We start from the raw sequence: 16,990 nt of genomic DNA, 5'->3' as shown, positions 1-16,990 counted from the left end.
AAGTGCCCAAATAATAGATATAAGATGCATGTTGTAAATTGGACACCTAGGGTCGGCTTCGACTTGACTTTTTTAATTATGGTTTGTTCATGAAAGTTTTATAACACCTTTATCCTGCATTAAAATACATAAAAATAATATTAACATGGTAGAAATAAAGTATGCAGTGCTCAAGTATAAAACATGAATATCTAGCTTTACGTAATAATAATATAAATAACAAGTTGGAAAAGGGTGAATTAAAGTATTTTACATTGAAAATATATTATAACGATGATGCGATTTTGGCATCAACAACATCGCACACGTGCACAAGGTAGGCGATGGCTTAGATGAGTTAGTAAAATAATACTAACACATGGGTCCTGTGTTAATTTTGGAAGTGTGTTATAGGTGCACTATTGAAGGAGTTATCTTTTGTACTATCTTTTAAATTAGATGGCAGTGAGATGGCAAATTATAACGAACGGATAGCTACAACGGTTAGTTGCTGTGATGCGAACTAAGGACTAGCCGGTGGGACCCACCATTGATGTGGGCGCTTCGACCGCTAACTTGAGGACTTTATTTTGTACCAATGTTTTTTTTTCCATTATAATGTTATCCAGGGTCGTACTACTTATCGGCCGACTAATTTTTGAGCTAATCTTAGTCGATCATGTGCATTCCTTCTTCTTTTAGTCCACATGTTTCTTTGTTATTTAGTACGCAAGATGATGACTATGACGTTTCATCCTAATAACTATCTCCTTCCCTCCCTAACAACTCTATCATTGAATCCGTTTCTACATCCTCACCGTACTAACTAGTCGATTTTTGACTCTCTGCTACCACTACCATCCACCGATGATCCACTGTCATCCGTGACCGATAACGCTTCATCTTATTACTATACCTACCACTGCTGCCTCCACCAAACTAACAGTCTCCTAAAACCCTTTTCAAACCCGAGGAACACAAACCGACCTGGTAACCCCTCTTTGAACCCGAAAAGGAGCTCGTCTTTGGGTGTTGCTTATCCACCGAAATCGCGGTGGATTTTAATCGACTGGACAGTAAGAAATACGTTAAATTATTTCTTTGGAATCATCCTTGTCGTCCAATCCCGAATTGGGCGGCTAGCAACACTTCATCTTTAGCCCATCTGCCTCTAGTAAATCTGATACTTCGCTCGAATCAGATCTCACGTTTCGGCAGCCAAGACCAGCAGCAGCAGCACCCAGCCCAGAGAGCCTCCTCCGATCGGAAGCAGAGAAGGGCAACGGCGGCGGCGGCGGAGCAGCAGATCGGAGATGGGCGCGGAGTGCCGTTACGAGGTGGCGCAGGCGGCGTACGTCAAGCTCTCGATGCACGCGCTCAAGCACCCGGCGGCCGCCGTCAACGGCCTCCTCGTCGGCTGCCTCGTCAAACCGTCCTCTTCCCCTGCCGTCATCTGCGTTGTCGACGCTGTGCCGCTCTCCCACCACCCGCACCACCTGCCGCTGCTCCCCACGCTCGAGCTCGCGCTCACCCTCGTCGAGGACCACTTCGCCGCCCAGGACGGCGGCCTTGCCGTCGTCGGGTACTACCACTCCAACCCGCGCCGCGATGACGCCGAGCTCCCGCCCGTCGCCAAGCGCGTCGGGGACCACATCTTCCGCTACTTCCCTCGGTCCGCCGTGCTGCTGGTGGGCACCGTTCTTTCTCCCGATCTGTGCGGTTTCGGGGATGCAGATCTCATTTGGGGTGTTGGATTCTTATGGTTTTGATTTGATTGATTAGGTCGATAACAAGAAGCTGGAGGAGGCTGTCAAGGGAAAGTCTCGCGACCCTGTCGTTCAGGTACTCGTTGAAATGGTCGTGCTAATGCCTTCGAATTGATACCAAGATATTAGCAGTGTTAAGAGTGTTGGTAGCGAGGATTTTACTTGTCTTTTGCGTTGTCCTAGAATGTGTTAGCATCTATGGTGCACAAGAATTTTCAAGCTACTTTTTATGATTACCATCGGGTTGATTATGCCATGGATGAACGCTTTTCCTTTGAATTTGTATCACATCTAGGTTGTCTGGTTCGGACTCAGGAAAGTCCAAAAAACTTGGAAACCTTCCATGGAGACTTGCATAGAGTAGATCTGATTTGAGCTGTGTTACACGGACATGGACACGGGTATCGGAGTGTCCGATTCGGCAAACTCTAGAAAGTAGGATTCGGAGATTCGTCTAATTTATATAAATATTATATTAAAAATACATCATTTTATATTTTTATTAGTAAATAATACAATATTTCTGAAAAAACATATTATTTTGTGATCAACAAATATCAAAACATCCGATTGTAACTTTGTAGTATAAAGAATGTATATAAAAACTACACAAAAGCTGCAGAAAAATAGAAAAGAAAAGAAAAAAGAAAAAAAGGAAGAGAGCCCACTAATGCAGCCCAGCAACCCACCAGCCAGCCACTAGGGCTTCAGTTACTCCCGAGTCCTCACTCTCTCTCCCGAATCACTCACTCTCCCCGTCTCCCGAGCCGCCTCCTCCTCGTCTCCCCCACCGCTGCCGCCTCCTCGCCTCCCCTACTGCTGCCGCCTCCGCTCTCCCCCCCCCTCCGCCGCCCTTTCCTCCCTCTCCCAGGTCGCCGCCGCCTGCTCCTCGTCGCCCCCACAGCCGTCCTCCCCATCACCCTTGCAGCCGCCTCCTCCCATGTTGCCACCGCCTCCTCTCCCCTCCCCCCCGGGTCGCCGCCTCCTCCTCTCCCCATTCTTGGATGCGGCTACAGGTGTCCGATGCGTGTCGTGCCATGTCCAACGCGAATCGACGCGGGGATACGCATTGACGTGCGGATTTTTTTTCGGACACGCGTGTCCAGGTAACATAGGATTTGAGCAAGGTTGAAAAAGTTGTCATCTTGGTATCAGATAGACATGCTGTATTTCATCTTAAAGTAAGATAAGGTTGGTGCTGCAATTGGAAATATGATGACACATGATAGTAAACTTGTAGACTTTGTATTTGGGCAGTGGAATTTATGAGTACTTTGCTATTGGAAATTTGGAATATTGGAGTAAGAATATGTTCTTGCTCTGGGTCTCTAATTAAGCTCTGTTATTGAGTCTAGCATCTGTCTTATATATGTCTTCTACTTCTGGGATAGCGATTTTAACGCACATATCTCATGGTGTTCTGCGGTAGCTACTTATATTAACAGTGACATGGCCACAAGATAACCCATTCGTTAGCAGAATTTCACCTGGCCACCAGATCATTCATTTGTTCCATTTCTCAATTATGCAAGAATAGAATTCTGCAATGCGAAGGTACTACACCCAAAGGATATGTTAGCCGGATGAGCAAACCTCAAGGATGAGCATTCTTGTTCCCCTGTTCCTAAGTTCCTTTCATTTCGTTGGCAGTTAACAGACAGTAGTAGTGACTTGGGCAAGAGAAATATAGGTGACATCTGTTTGCAGTTAGTGGAGATAGCCATAGAGGTTTCAGAGTTTTGCACTTACTAAGTGCCAGTTAAAGTTGTGTGGTATGAATTCTTAATGCTTGCTCTCCACACAGTTGCCACTTGTTTCATTTTCACAAATCACCCTACTGCTAGCATGCGAATAAGCAGCATAGAAGAAAATCAAGGGGAAAGATGTTTGTGCATTAGGGAATATGCATTCCTTCAACATAACCTACTAGGCGCTATACGTAATTTGAATATTTTTTATATATACCCAACAAACTTGCAAGATATCATATGCTTCCATGATACATGAACAATGCAATCTTTAACTCCAGTGCATAAGTGAGAGTAGAAGCAAATATGTTTCGGCTTTTGTGCTATGAGATCTTATGTGGGTATGTAATATTAGACGAAATTAGAACCAGGCTTCTAAAAGGCAAGAAACTTGTAGAAGCAAAAGTTAATAAGTTCCATTTATATATCCACAAACATTTCAGTGTTACTTAAAGGTTGTGTGATTTAAGAAGCATCTGTCTTATATATGTCTAAAACTTCCGGAATAATGATTTTATTGCACATATCTCATGGTGTTCTGTGGAAGCTATTTATATTAACGGTGACATGGCCACCAGATCATTCATTCATTAGCAAGATAATTGAACAGTTATAAGTTATTCCAATTATGCTAAAAGAATAGAATTCTGCAATGCACAGGTGCTACAGTTAAAGGATATGTTAGCCAAACGAGTAAAACTCAAGCATTAGCATTCTTTTCCCCCTGTTCCTCAGTTTCTTCCATATTGCCCGCAGCTAACAAACAGTAGCAGTGACTTGGGTAAGAGAAAGATAGGTGACATTTGTTTGCGGTTCAGAGTTTTGCACTTACTAAATGTCAGTTAAAGGTGTGGTATATTTATTCTTAATGCATGTTCATCACCTTATACTGATACTATTGCCTCCACATGGCTGCCACTTGTTTAATCTTCACAAGTCACCCCACTGCTAGCATGCCAAGTTGCCATCAAGCAACATAGAAGAAAATCGTGGGGAAAGAATGTTTGAGCATTGCATATGTGGAGGAAAACACTATGAACTAGTGTTAGATAAATTTCCCTGCACAACATGATTTATAGTTTTGTTTTGGTTGAAAGTACTTTGACATGCCTGATTTCTGGTATGAAATCTATTAGTCTTTCATAGTCAACTAGTGCCAAAAATGGTGGTTCAGAGATAGATGATCGTGGAATCTTGTTAGACTATTGTTACACATTCAGTTATGTAACCAGGCCCTGAATCACTTACAAAAATAATTAAAAATGTCATTAGTTACTAATAAAGTCGGTTATGACAACAGAAGATTCCTGAAGAACTAATACACTTAGCTTGCCTTTATCTGCATGGTTCATGACACATGGTTTAATGGCATATGCAGTTATACACAAGGGATTCATCAAAAAGTTGGCGGCAGGCTGGATCAGATGGGAGCAGTCAGCTGGCTCTAAAAGAACCTTCTACCAATGTTGTCCTAGCTGATCATGTTACGACAAAAAAATGGGAGCAAATTGTTGATTTCGACGACCACCTTGATGATATCAGCAAGTAAGTCAAATGTTTTCTTAAAAGCACTTGCAGGTTATGCCGAATTTTTTTTGTTAAAGGTCTGAATTATTTGTCACTTGGCTCTATGCACATGGACTCAATGAATAAGTTAATACTTTAGTTTTTGCAAAGTTTGCCCATATATTTTGTATACCCATACTAGTTGGCAGTCAGGGTTCAATAAACTGGAATAAGCTCAATTCTCGAGCCCCCTTGAAAGTGGTGGTTCCAGAATTTAGATGGCAAACCAGAAATCAGTCAAATTAGACCTAACTGGTAAAAATTGTGAATATTGTTCATTGCGTTTAGTTGGATAAATTGGTACTACATCCGGTCCGATTGACTTCTCGTTTGGGACATGGACAACTCTCATGTGGCGAATGTAAATACCCTTTTGTGCAGTAGTGGCCAAAGTTAAGAAGGTTGACTGCACGCATTCTAGGAGTATATCTGTTTTTGGAAAAAGCAGCACTAAATTTTAAAACTGAACAAATTTCATTTCCCATGTGGTGTAACAGTTTTCAACCATTTGATAAATAACATTTTTTACCAAGAAGCAAGTAATAGGGTCATTTTTTGAAAAATGTTTCCTGGGAATGTATTGTCCCTGACGTGACAGCCACATGAGTGAATCTATTGTCCATATACCCTCTGGCCCCACTTGCAGTCAGTTCCCTCCAAGTCCCCGAGTTGAGGCACATGCTAAGAAATTGCATAAGGACATGAGACCACCATGCACATTAACCTAGCATTCAACCATCACCTGCGCTCTTGCTGCAAAATACTTGAGCCCGACCTTTGCTTATGGCGTGCCATGTCAGATTGGCGTCATATAGTGAGGTTACCATAAGAAACTAGGGAAAATATTGTTGGAAAACTAGGCAGGAGCATTTGGACATCGTACTCACTTTAGATGTTTCTCAAGAAACAAAATTGTGATAATGGACAGGCGGTTTACACATTTAGTAAACCATAAAGCAAACTATAATTAATATTTTATTTCGATGCAGCATTATTAATTTCTGTCTTGCTTTTGTCTAGTTTGCTGACGTTTTGTACATTATATCTATATGTTTTCCAGGGATTGGTTGAACCCAGGCCTCCTTGACTGAAATAATTACATGATTTGATCTTTTTGTTTACTTTATTATTGAAACTTGCTAGAAGTGGAGGTGCCGAGGCTTGTCCTGCTGGATCATGGACTTTGCTTAGCATGGATTGTGTTTTAATGTAAACAAGTGATTTTGTAAGAATTATAGTAGCTGAAAATGCTAAGATTGACATTGAGTCGTTGCCTTCTTTTTTCGACCAAGGAAAATTCCCCTGTGTCTCCTTTCATAAAGGATCCAGACATATATGTTGTCGAAACCTTTACTTGTTCATCATCATGACCCTTCACTCACGAAGCATCAGATTTTCATGTTTATACTCTGAAACATATCCAGACAATTCAGTAACTGCCGCATAAATTGTAGGAATCGGTAACGTATTAAGAGGGGGTGTGTATTAGGACATTTAAAACTATTTTGGCTCTAAAAATATATCCTCTTCATTAGCAGACTATCTGGTGAGTTATCCTGAGCCATCCGAACTTTTCCTTCTTTTCTATGTAAATTGCTCCGGTGTAAATATCCGGTGCACATCACTTCATCATCGGACTATCCGGTCGGTTAATCTTCCTTCTTTAGCACTTGGAACCTTCTATGCTGAAATTACTCCGGTGTGTATCTCCTCTGATCATCGGACCATCCGGTGGGTTCAATTTCTTCTGTTTTGCTGCAAAGCTCACCGGACAATGAACAGTGCTAAACACCGGACTATCCGGTGAGTTCATCTTCATTTTTCAGCACTTGAATTCTTCTCTGCATGAATTAGTCTAGTGAGTACATTTTCTTATCACCGGACCATTTGCTGAGGTCTTCAGCCCTCTGTTCCCCTTTATGAGAAATGCTCCAGTGAGTTCAACACAACAAACACCAGACCATCTGCTGAAGTCGTTTCTCCTGGGACTTTTTTCAATTCAACCAAACTTTGTCCCGCTTTGGTGGCTTCTTCATGTATTGCATCTAAGAGACTTACTAAGCTATATTCTTGACAAATAAGTTAGTCCCAATGACTATATTGTCATTAATCACCAAAATCACAATCATGATCTAATATGGTCATTTCCGCTACAATCTCTCCTTTTTTAGTGATTGATGATAACACAACCAAAGCAAGTGGCACAGAACAAATAATTCCAAACGTAATATCATAAATGAGCACAAAGTTTTACCACATTGTTTGGATGCATATTCTTACCACTTAGTCCCCTTTGTTGTAGCTCCTCCTTTCTCCATTGTCACTTTCTCCCTTGATTTGACCTAAGCAAGAGCTTATCCTCCTTTGTTAACCTTTATGTATCTTGCACTTGCTACAATCTCCCCTCATTGTTCATCTTGCATTCCTTGCTATGGTCGTCAAACTTCTCCCCTTTTGTCAACAATCTTCCAAAAAGGACATATGCACATGTTGAATTTAAAGGGAAAAATATTAGTGCAGATGGGAGATAGCTTCAAAAATCATGATCAAATTAAAAATTATACCAATTGTAATGATACCAATTATAGGAATCTCGCTACAAAAGAATGATACCAATTGAAAGCTATAAAAACACATGGATTATAATTTATGAAACTCACATAATATAGTCTAAACTACCTCTATATGTGTGCATATATATGATGAGAAAGAAATATATGCACAACTAGACAATATGTCAAGATAGAAAGTTTAAGCTATATTATGCATGGAGGTAGATTAAATGAACAAAGATTTGACAATGATACCAATTGAAGCGTTTAAGCATTGCATACCTTCGGGGACATGTTGATTGCTCCATGAGACTACAAGAGATTCAACTTGAAACACATATTAGTCTCAAAATCACAACCTATAAGATATACCCCCCCTATATATGTGCATATAAGTGTTGAATACTTATGAGATATATGCACTTGCTATTGACAATAATGGGGACATATCCTATAGATTAGATTATGGCACATAAAAGATATCAAATATAAAACTAGTGCCATAAAAGAAGCCTACAACTAATAAACCATATAGGTTGCTGATGGATAAGAGAGAAATACAAGCAACCTATCATATGAAAACCTACACTAGGTATTGCAATAAATTGAAATAAGCACATGCAATCCTAGACAAGGCAAATGAGCTAGAAGAAAAACAAAATATATGAACAAGAATCTAGCTACATTTACCTATTTTACCTTTGGATGGGGATATGAGTATATGAGGATCTTAATCTTCATTAATGCGCCCATCTTATACACTTGGCTTCTTTGCTTGAAACTTCACTTCATCTTCTAATCCAAGCCTGCAAATCCCCATAGTCGTCTTGGGCTTCAAGTCTTATTTGGAGTCCAAACTGATTGGGGCTCTTTCATGTTGGTGATGACTTCCTTGGTACCCAAATGGGTTGGTTCCACCTCCAATCCTTCTTCCCTATCATGTGTGCAATCAACTTGCTATTTTCCTTCTTCTTGAGCTTGTAGTGGTTGCTCTTTATCTTGTTCTTGTAGTTGGGCTTGGTGTGGAGGTTGGAGGTCTTGTTGGAGAGGTTTGCCATCTTCTTCTTCTCCTTGGTCCACTTCTTCACTTGCTTGCATTGGAAGGACTTGTGACCTTCTTGATGTCATTTCAAGCATGTCGCGGTTGACCCCTCCCCAAGCTTCTTCACCATAAAAGCATGATTATTTTGTGGAGGTTAGACATGTCCTTTGCCCTTCAATCTCGCCAAGTCAACCTTGAGCTTCTCCACTTCTTGCTTGAGCTCATCTTTCTCTTATGCAATAAGTTCATTAGATCGTTCTACAACAACATTCTCAATACAAATCTCATTGCAATGGGGTGACCTAGATAAAACATTTCAATCATCACAATAAGTGGAAGCATATACCTTAGGACTGTAATTAAAAAAGAGAGGTAGGTTGATTCAAAAAGACCTTAGTTGGAGATTCAATGCACTCAAATTTAGCCTTAAGCTCTTCACGCCCCTTATTTAGTAAATTGAATTTGCACAATAATTGTTCATAATTAGAAACAAAGGTAGCATTAATGTCATTAAATGCATCAAGAAATATAGATGATAAAAGGATATTCTTTGCCAATAACATCTAATTGCCTCTCCTTGTTGGTGATGTGAGGTTTCATCCCTTCCTCGGTGACTCTCCAAACATCTAAGCCTCTAGCATGCAAATAATAAGACATTAGAATTTTTCAATGTGGAAAATTTGTGCCATCAAAAAATGGAGCACTATGGGAATCCATCCTAACCCCGAAGGTCACAACTCTAAAATTTAAAGCCTATAAAGAGCACGAGGCTTTGATACCAATTGTAGAGATCAGTGACGTCCTAAGAGGGGGGGGGGTGAGTGAATTAGGACGTTTAAAACTATTTTGGCTCCAAAAATAACACAAGATAAACCTATATTAATTTCCACTTGCAACCTTTTTAGAAAGATAAATTGCAAGTAAGTAAATGCGGAAATGTAAATAAGGTAGAGAGAGCAAACTCGGCACAAGGATTTTTTTCCCTGTGGTATTAATGGTATGAATGCCACACCTAGTCCACGTTGGAGCTCCACAAAGGATATGCTCCCGGTTGGCACCCGGTCATGACCTTTGAGCCACCAAGTTACAAAGACAAGGCCTCCACTCGGATGAGCCACCAAGCCACCAAGGCATGGTCTCACCGCTAGCCTCTCTTCCGGTTCCTCGTCGCTGTGATCACTTCGGAGCTTGAGCCACAAAGGCAAGGGTCTCCGCGTCTCCGTACAATCGCCTTGCCACCGCTTCACACCAAGTCGGAGGGTCAACAAGCTTGCTGGCAAGTTATCAAGATTCTAAGGTGCCAGCGTACCAAGAGGTACACTGTTGGATCACTCCTTGATCCACTCTTTAGGCAGCAATCACCTAGCAACTCACACTCTAGGCCTATAAGCACTAATCACTCACTAATCTTGTGTTTAATCGCCTTGGATGATCACTTTAACCAGTTTGGTGGCTTGGATGTCTTCTCATGTGTACATGAGTTTCTCTGGACTCCAGCACACTCAAATGACTGAGTGGAGGGGTATTTATAGCCTCAAACTCGCGCACTAGCCGTTAACCCAATTGGTCTAAAAAGCTGTTAACACCGGATGATCCAGTGAGAATAATAGTACTAGCACCAGATGATCCGGTGAGAATAGTAGTACTAGCACCGGATCATCCGGTGAGTACACTCTTACAAACTAGCTGTTAGAACCCCACTTAAACCTCTGTGAACATCGGACACTTCGATGTATACATCCTCTTCATCAATGGATTATCCGGTGAGTTATCCTGATGCATCTGAGCCTTTCCTTCTTCTCTTTATAAATTGCTCCGGTGTAAGCATCCGGTGCACATCCCTTTATCACCAGACTATCCAGTGGGTTAATCTTCCTTCTTCAGCACTTGGAACCTTCTGTACTGAAATTACTCCAGTGTGTATCTCCTCTGATCGCTGGACCATACGGTGGGTTCAACTTCTTCTGCTCTGCTACAAAGCTCACCGGACAATGAATAGTGCTAAACACTGGACTATCGGGTGAGTTCATCTTCATTTTCCAGCACTTGAATTCTTGCATGAATTAATCTGGTGAGCACATTTGCTTATCACCGGATCATCCAGTGAGGTCTTCAGCTCTCTATCCCCCTTATCAGAAATGCTTCGGTGAGTTCAACATAGTGAACACCGGACCATCTGGTGAAGTCATTTCTCCTAGGACTTTTTTCAACTCAACTAAACTTTTTCCCGGCTTCGGTGGCTTTTTTATGTGTTGCATCCATGAGACTTACTAACATATATTCTTGACAAACATGTTAGTCCCAATGACTATGTTGTCATTAATCACCAAAACCACAATCATAATCTAATAAGGCCTTTTTCGCTACACACATGCAACAAACAGCTAATTGGAAGTTCTTTCTATGATAGAAAAAAAGAAAGCACCAAATAATTCTCCTAGGCAATTATGCTAAGTGATATCCGTTGTACTGGAATCTTTGAGTTGATGTTTGAGTGTCGATTGGCCATTGGCATAGCTCATGGCATTTCATCCCAGGGCATTTTAAATGTGGAGATCTCGAGATTTTTCAGTAATGATGAACATCTCAAACGGTTATTGGAATGGACGGTTGATTTAGGATCCTAGCAGCTCCCCACAAATTAATCCCTCACCAGATAGATCCTAGCAGCTGCGCCTCCACCCTTGGTGACTAGCCCTGCTCAATCGGCGATCGGCGCACCTCCAGCAGGGGCGGAACCAGGCCTATGTCAACCTGGGCTTCAGCCTGGAGTTTGGACTCAAATTCTCATTGGATTTTACTATACAAATGATAGATTTTTTAGTCCCATCACAAACTTGAATGGGCCAGCCTAGGGCTTGGAAACATTGATTTGTGAAGGAAAGTGGAGGACAACATCAACGTGGATGCGTGGCAGTAGCTGGTGAAGAAGGGTAGGTTGGCAGCTCTGTTGCGTCCAGGCACCACTGCTACTCAGCAGATGTCGAGTGCGCATGACGGTGCGCGAGCAGATGGGAGCCAAGCGGGTTTGTCGGCCACTTAACAAAAGTTCTTCAGCATAGATAACGTAGATGTTAGGGATGCTAGCTTCATTTTTTCTGACTCAAAACCTACTCTTAGAACTAAAAATGCTATTCCATTTAATTGCTAGCTCATTTTCTTATTTTCTTCCTTATGTTGGATTTGATCTTGGCTTTCCTCACGTATCTCAACCGAAACCAGGTCTAAGATGTTGAGCCCACCTACATGTTCTGAGTGGGAGCACAATCATGGTTGCGGTCCCGCTCCGTGCAGCGCCATATAGATATGGGGGAGTCCTAGCAGCTAACGAGCTAAGATTTTATGTCAGCTCTCACCTCTCCCCACATCCCAAAACCTACCAATCTGAACCTAACGAGTGCTGACAACAGGGTGAAGACCATCGCCTCCACCACACTGCCTGCATATCTTCACCGGCAACACGTCGACCATGACCACACTGTCAACCCCTACGTGTTGCACCGGCATCTGCATCAACCACATCAAAAGATCACGCTTCGAAACCGACAACCTCATCGCTACCTCGTGCGAGATCAGGGTTCATCAATCAAACATTACCATTACATCGACAAACCGATGAACCCTAATGGCCTCCACTCAATCGGGTATGTAATGTCATGCTTCCTCTCACCACAGGTGTTCATGTTTAAGGCTAAGAATTGATGTTTTAGTTAAGATTAATGCTAATATTTAGTTGAGAATTGGCTGCACATCTCTTAAGGTGCAAATTACTCTTTGTTAATTATGATTTAGCCCAAATTAGCCTATGTTGATGTTGATGAGAGCTTAGGCACCAATTAGTGCTTTAATGTTAGGCTTTGATCAGAGAGTATAAGTCATTTTTTAAGTACACATGTTCATATATTAGCCATCTTTTGGTCTCAAGTAATTGATCATTAATTATTCCATTCTCAGCTATATATATATATATATATATATATATATATATATATATATATATATATATATATATATATATATATATGTGTGTGTGTGTGCGCGCGCGCGCTAATCCCGGTTTGGGGTCATTTTGCGCTCGAGTTTGGGCAATTCGGCTCGGATTGGGTTCTCTTGAGCTCAATTTAGAGTTTTAGGCCTCGGGACAACGTAGAGAAAGAGGGGAACTCACAAATTCATGGCAAACCTAAAGCGATTCCCCATGTAACCAATCCCTAACCCTCATTTTTTTCCCAAACAGAAACCCTAATCCCTAAATCCCATATGTTGCCCAATTTTGGGGACCCAAACTCTCAAGTCCCCATCCAAAAATAGATCCATGATGTAAGGAAGGGGTACTTACGAGTTCTTGTTCATGTCACTGTCGTTGGAACCACCACAGAGCACCTTTCATCATTGGCCACATGTGGACATCTCAGTTCTGCGCATGCCTCAGCTCCTGGCATGTGTGTTCCCTCCTGCCACGCTTGCGCTGCGATCTTCCCAGGTGCCATTGTAAACACGCTCGATGGAGCCGTGTGCGACCTTGGTAGAACGCATGCGCCAGCGAATGAGTCCGTAGTAGCATTGCTCTGCTGCTCCAGCGTTGTGCTCCCTCAGCTCAGTATTCCCCTCACACTCTCTCGATGGACGACAACTGTGCCTCACCACTACCGCCATCACTCTCTCTCTCTCTCTCTCTCTCTCTCTCTCTCTCTCTCACACACAGTGGCTACTGAAGTTTCCGCATGTCTAGCTGTTTCGGCGAGATCGGTGGAGGACCACACAATCCGATCGGATGACCACGACACATCGCGTGCATTGATCGGGCCGGTGCAGCGGTCATGCACTTGGGCCAACATGCAATCAAGGAGCCTGAGCCTTTTTCAGCGTTGTAGGGCTGAGCTCCGGGTGCTTTGGGGGTTGGCATGCTGTAACACCCGAGAAGTCGAATCATCATTCTCCTAAAAAATGTCGGGTGTCATTTTGTTTCCTCGGTTTTCGGTGAATCAGATGAATTGGAATTTATTTTTATATGTGGTGAAATGCTAGAAAATATTTTTTATTAGAAAACACACCTAGGGCCTGCTGGGCTGGCCATTGGGCTGACCAAGTAGCCACCAACCCATCCCACCAGCCCAAACCGCCTCCCCCTCACCTAACCCTAGCCAGCCCTTCCCCTTAGCAGCCCCACTTCCCCTCACCCCTGGCCGACACCCCTTCGTCTCCCTGTGTTCTTGTGCATCCTCCTTCACCCTCTCTTTGATTTGGAGCAAGGGAACAAGAAGAAGGGGAATCAAGGGAAGAAGAAAGGGAAGAGCAGGAATCGGAGGAGAAGATTGTTTCCCCGGTGTTTTCCCTCGTGATTCCCACTGTTTTTCCCTAAGAACCCTAGGTATTAAACCCCCTTCTATTCTTAATGAATTTGGGGATGATTTTGGTCTGTAGTTCGTGGTTGGGGAGGAATTAAAGAAGGGTTTTGGCGGTAGATATCAAATCGAATGATCCGCACGTAGGCAGTTTGAGCAGTGCACATGTTCCTGATGTTTTGACCAGCTAGATGCATTTTCCTGTAGAAATTATCAACTAGAAAGTTGTAGATAATGTCTAGACCTAGTTTTTGACGAAATTTCAGAATTTTTACTCCCACAGTTTAGGACATATGACTGTCTGAAGTCAACAATATGTTCTGATTCAGTTCAGAAAATTCAGTTTGAGTAGTGCTGCTTCAGCAGTCTATTTGATGGCCGTAGCTATGTTTTCTCAAAATTGTCATAGCTAGAATGTTGTAGGTATTGGAATTATATTTCTATTCATGTAGAGTTCTCTATCATAGCCACTGTGGTTTGTGAGGTATGCTTGTTGAAATTTGCTGCTACAGTTCCAGCTTCAGTTAAATAATCCTTGTTTGAGGGATGATTCAGAGGTTTTGTAGACCTCTGAGATGTGAACCACCAGAATGAAAGTTGTAGATCTTGGTGTTATATATTTTTTTGTAAGATTTTCATGTCATTTGGAGTTGTGGTTTGGCCGTGATACTTGTCTGAATGTTGCTGTCAGGACGTGGGAGGCAGATTCAGTCATATGTTTTCAATTACGTGTTAGGCATAGATAATTTCAGAATTTAAATATCATGTATTCGAGGATTAGCTCTTGTTCTCTAGTTTACAGAAATATCATATTTTTATATGTTTTGTGCAATAAAACAAAAAGATACAAAATTGTGAAGCAGACTTGCTGCAGTATGTTTGAATTGTCAATTTGCCAGTTTTGTCATGTCGTGGGGTTTCCGGACGTAGGAGATGAATGCATGATTTGTGTATGCTTTTGTGGTGTTGTTACCTAATGAAAATGTATTTGCATAGGTGGTGCTACTTTGGGACGCAATTAGTGCTGCCATCTTCATTGGTGAAGGCAAGTGAGCGTGGTGGTTGTTGCCATAATTTTTACTTGTTATTTTTGCTACCTCAACTTATAATAATGCAGCACACATAACTATACTCATTAATTTAGAAGATTATACTCACTTGCTATGGATCTGTGAATTTGGCATAATCTTTTGGTTATAGTTGATGGAGTCTTATGCAATAGTGATGATGCTTTGTTGGTTTACTCATTTCTAGCACAACTTCATCTTATGTCTAATGGTTAGTTTATTTGAGGATAATGATGTCAATTATGTAGAAGCTTCTAGGACATGCTTTGACTTGTAGGCGGGCATTTAATTCTTTTTTTGAGGGCTGTTTCATATGTCTATAACTAGTTGAAAATATAACCTTTTGAAATCCTATGCATGTTAAATGATAAGTTAGCAGAAGCATATGTGGTTATAAAATGGGGTAGGCCGTGCTCTTTCAAAGCTAGTTTATTGTTATTGTATGTTTATGTTCATGTCATCTGCATTTTAACATGAAAAAGGAATGATGGATATATGTGGATGAAAGTCGCTTATATTAATTATATAGAAAAAGCTTTTATTTTGATGTATGTTCACGGTTGTGGACTATGCAGTTTATATTTTGGAAGTTGAAGTATATCATGTGCATTGCGTTGTATTGCATTTTATAGGCAGTGGAAGTTATATCATGATCTTAGGGTCATGATCGTACCGGTATGCATCGTACGTTGCTCGAGGAGGGATGCGATGTAAAAGAAGATATATCATTGCATTTATATACATTGCTATATAGAATTGATTGTTGGATATGTTGAAGTTGTATTGGAGATCATTATGAGAAGAGACACTTCTCCGTGGATATGTTCATTGTGGTACGACTTGTAGATTTATGAAGGTATCCATATGAAGGTAACAAGCCTTTGAGTCTCTGTAAAGTGCTGAAGGCCCACCCCTATGTTCGGTAAGCAAGTTTCCAACAGTTGGTTCTGACTGTGGGGATCAAACATTCCGAGACCATGCTACCCAAGAAGAAGCCGAAGCATGTTGATACATCAACAACATTGCCGGAGCAACTGCTTTAAGTGGGGGCTTTGGCCGAAGCACTCCCTTCTATGGTATCGGAGCCAGTCAATATTTTGACTGGTGTAGGCAACGATGACCAGCAAGGATAGGAACCAGAATGTGATGGTGAGAGGTGATGGTGAAGCTTGTGAAGAAGAAGCTCTCAAGCAAAATGCAAATGTAGCAATACAAAGGGTAGAAGCTAATCTTCGGGCCTGCTTCGAAGCTTTGGTAAATCCTTCGGCAGAAGAGAGGGGGAAAGCACATCTTGTTGAAGAGCTTGACGAGTTAGATAACTTTGAAAAGTACAAAGGAGAGGAAGAAACTGAAGAAGAAAGAACAGCGAGGCTAGAAGTTGAAGAATTGGAGAGGCAAATTGCATAGCAAAAGTGCATGCGGGATAGCTTGGCAGCAAGTCCGAAGGCCGTGGAGTACCACCGGCCAGCCGATGAAGCCAGAAGAACTCTGGAGAAAATGCAAGAAGAGATTAACATATTGCAATAGGCAGGTGAGCAGACCTACCACATAAACGCTAGCCAGTCAAGGGACAAGCCGAAGCTTGTGAAGAAAATTGAAACATTCGAATACATATCAAAGCAAAAAGAAGTTAATCAGATAGACTCCGGACTAGATGAGGTCGCGCAAGAGGTCATCAAATCACAAGGTGGGGGTGCTCAAGGCGGTAGAAATGCCAGAGGCCATGGAGGCTGGCCGAGACAGTCAATGCGGACGGGCTCCACATGATCCAATCGCATTATACAGTGAGTTGCATGGTGAAGGTGCTAGTCATAATATTAAGCAGTGCCCACATGTTATAGTCATGAAATAAAACTTAGGAAAATAGACCTTCAATCCTGCAAGAGTCATGCATCACACCACACATTTCAGGCACGACGACGCGT

The 16,990-nt window shown here is 41.9% G+C and overlaps 1 protein-coding gene across 3 annotated transcripts; it reads left to right on the top strand.

Annotated features, from left to right (window-relative positions):
- Positions 1–889: 889 nt before the first annotated feature.
- Positions 890–6,325, top strand: LOC133923983 (ER membrane protein complex subunit 8/9 homolog). 3 transcript variants are annotated; one of them, XM_062369324.1, is made up of 5 exons: positions 890–1,055; positions 1,181–1,667; positions 1,762–1,821; positions 4,872–5,038; positions 6,120–6,325. In XM_062369324.1, exons 2-5 carry the CDS (start codon positions 1,293–1,295, stop codon positions 6,148–6,150), a joined length of 633 nt encoding a protein of 210 aa, XP_062225308.1. In that variant the 5' UTR covers positions 890–1,055; positions 1,181–1,292; the 3' UTR covers positions 6,151–6,325. The 3 variants fall into 3 exon arrangements, with proteins under 3 accessions (XP_062225308.1, XP_062225310.1, XP_062225309.1); XM_062369326.1 differs by having other exon boundaries at positions 895–1,055; positions 1,198–1,667; XM_062369325.1 differs by lacking the exon at positions 890–1,055 and having other exon boundaries at positions 1,090–1,667.
- Positions 6,326–16,990: the final 10,665 nt, after the last annotated feature.

Source organism: Phragmites australis, chromosome 7 (genome assembly GCF_958298935.1).
Source record: "Phragmites australis chromosome 7, lpPhrAust1.1, whole genome shotgun sequence".
NCBI lineage: Eukaryota > Viridiplantae > Streptophyta > Magnoliopsida > Poales > Poaceae > Phragmites > Phragmites australis.
Note: the sequence above shows the minus strand (reverse complement) of the source record. Positions and strands in the feature narration are given on the sequence as shown.

What these genes read in the sequence shown, in the direction of transcription:
- LOC133923983 (XM_062369324.1), top strand. Translation starts at nt 1,293, where the DNA reads ATGGGCGCGGAGTGCCGTTACGAGGTGGCGCAGGCGGCGTACGTCAAG. An exon ending in CTCGCGACCCTGTCGTTCAG is followed by an intron (nt 1,822 to 4,871) that starts GTACTCGTTGAA and finishes TGGCATATGCAG; the next exon opens with TTATACACAAGGGATTCATC. An exon ending in CACCTTGATGATATCAGCAA is followed by an intron (nt 5,039 to 6,119) that starts GTAAGTCAAATG and finishes TATGTTTTCCAG; the next exon opens with GGATTGGTTGAACCCAGGCC.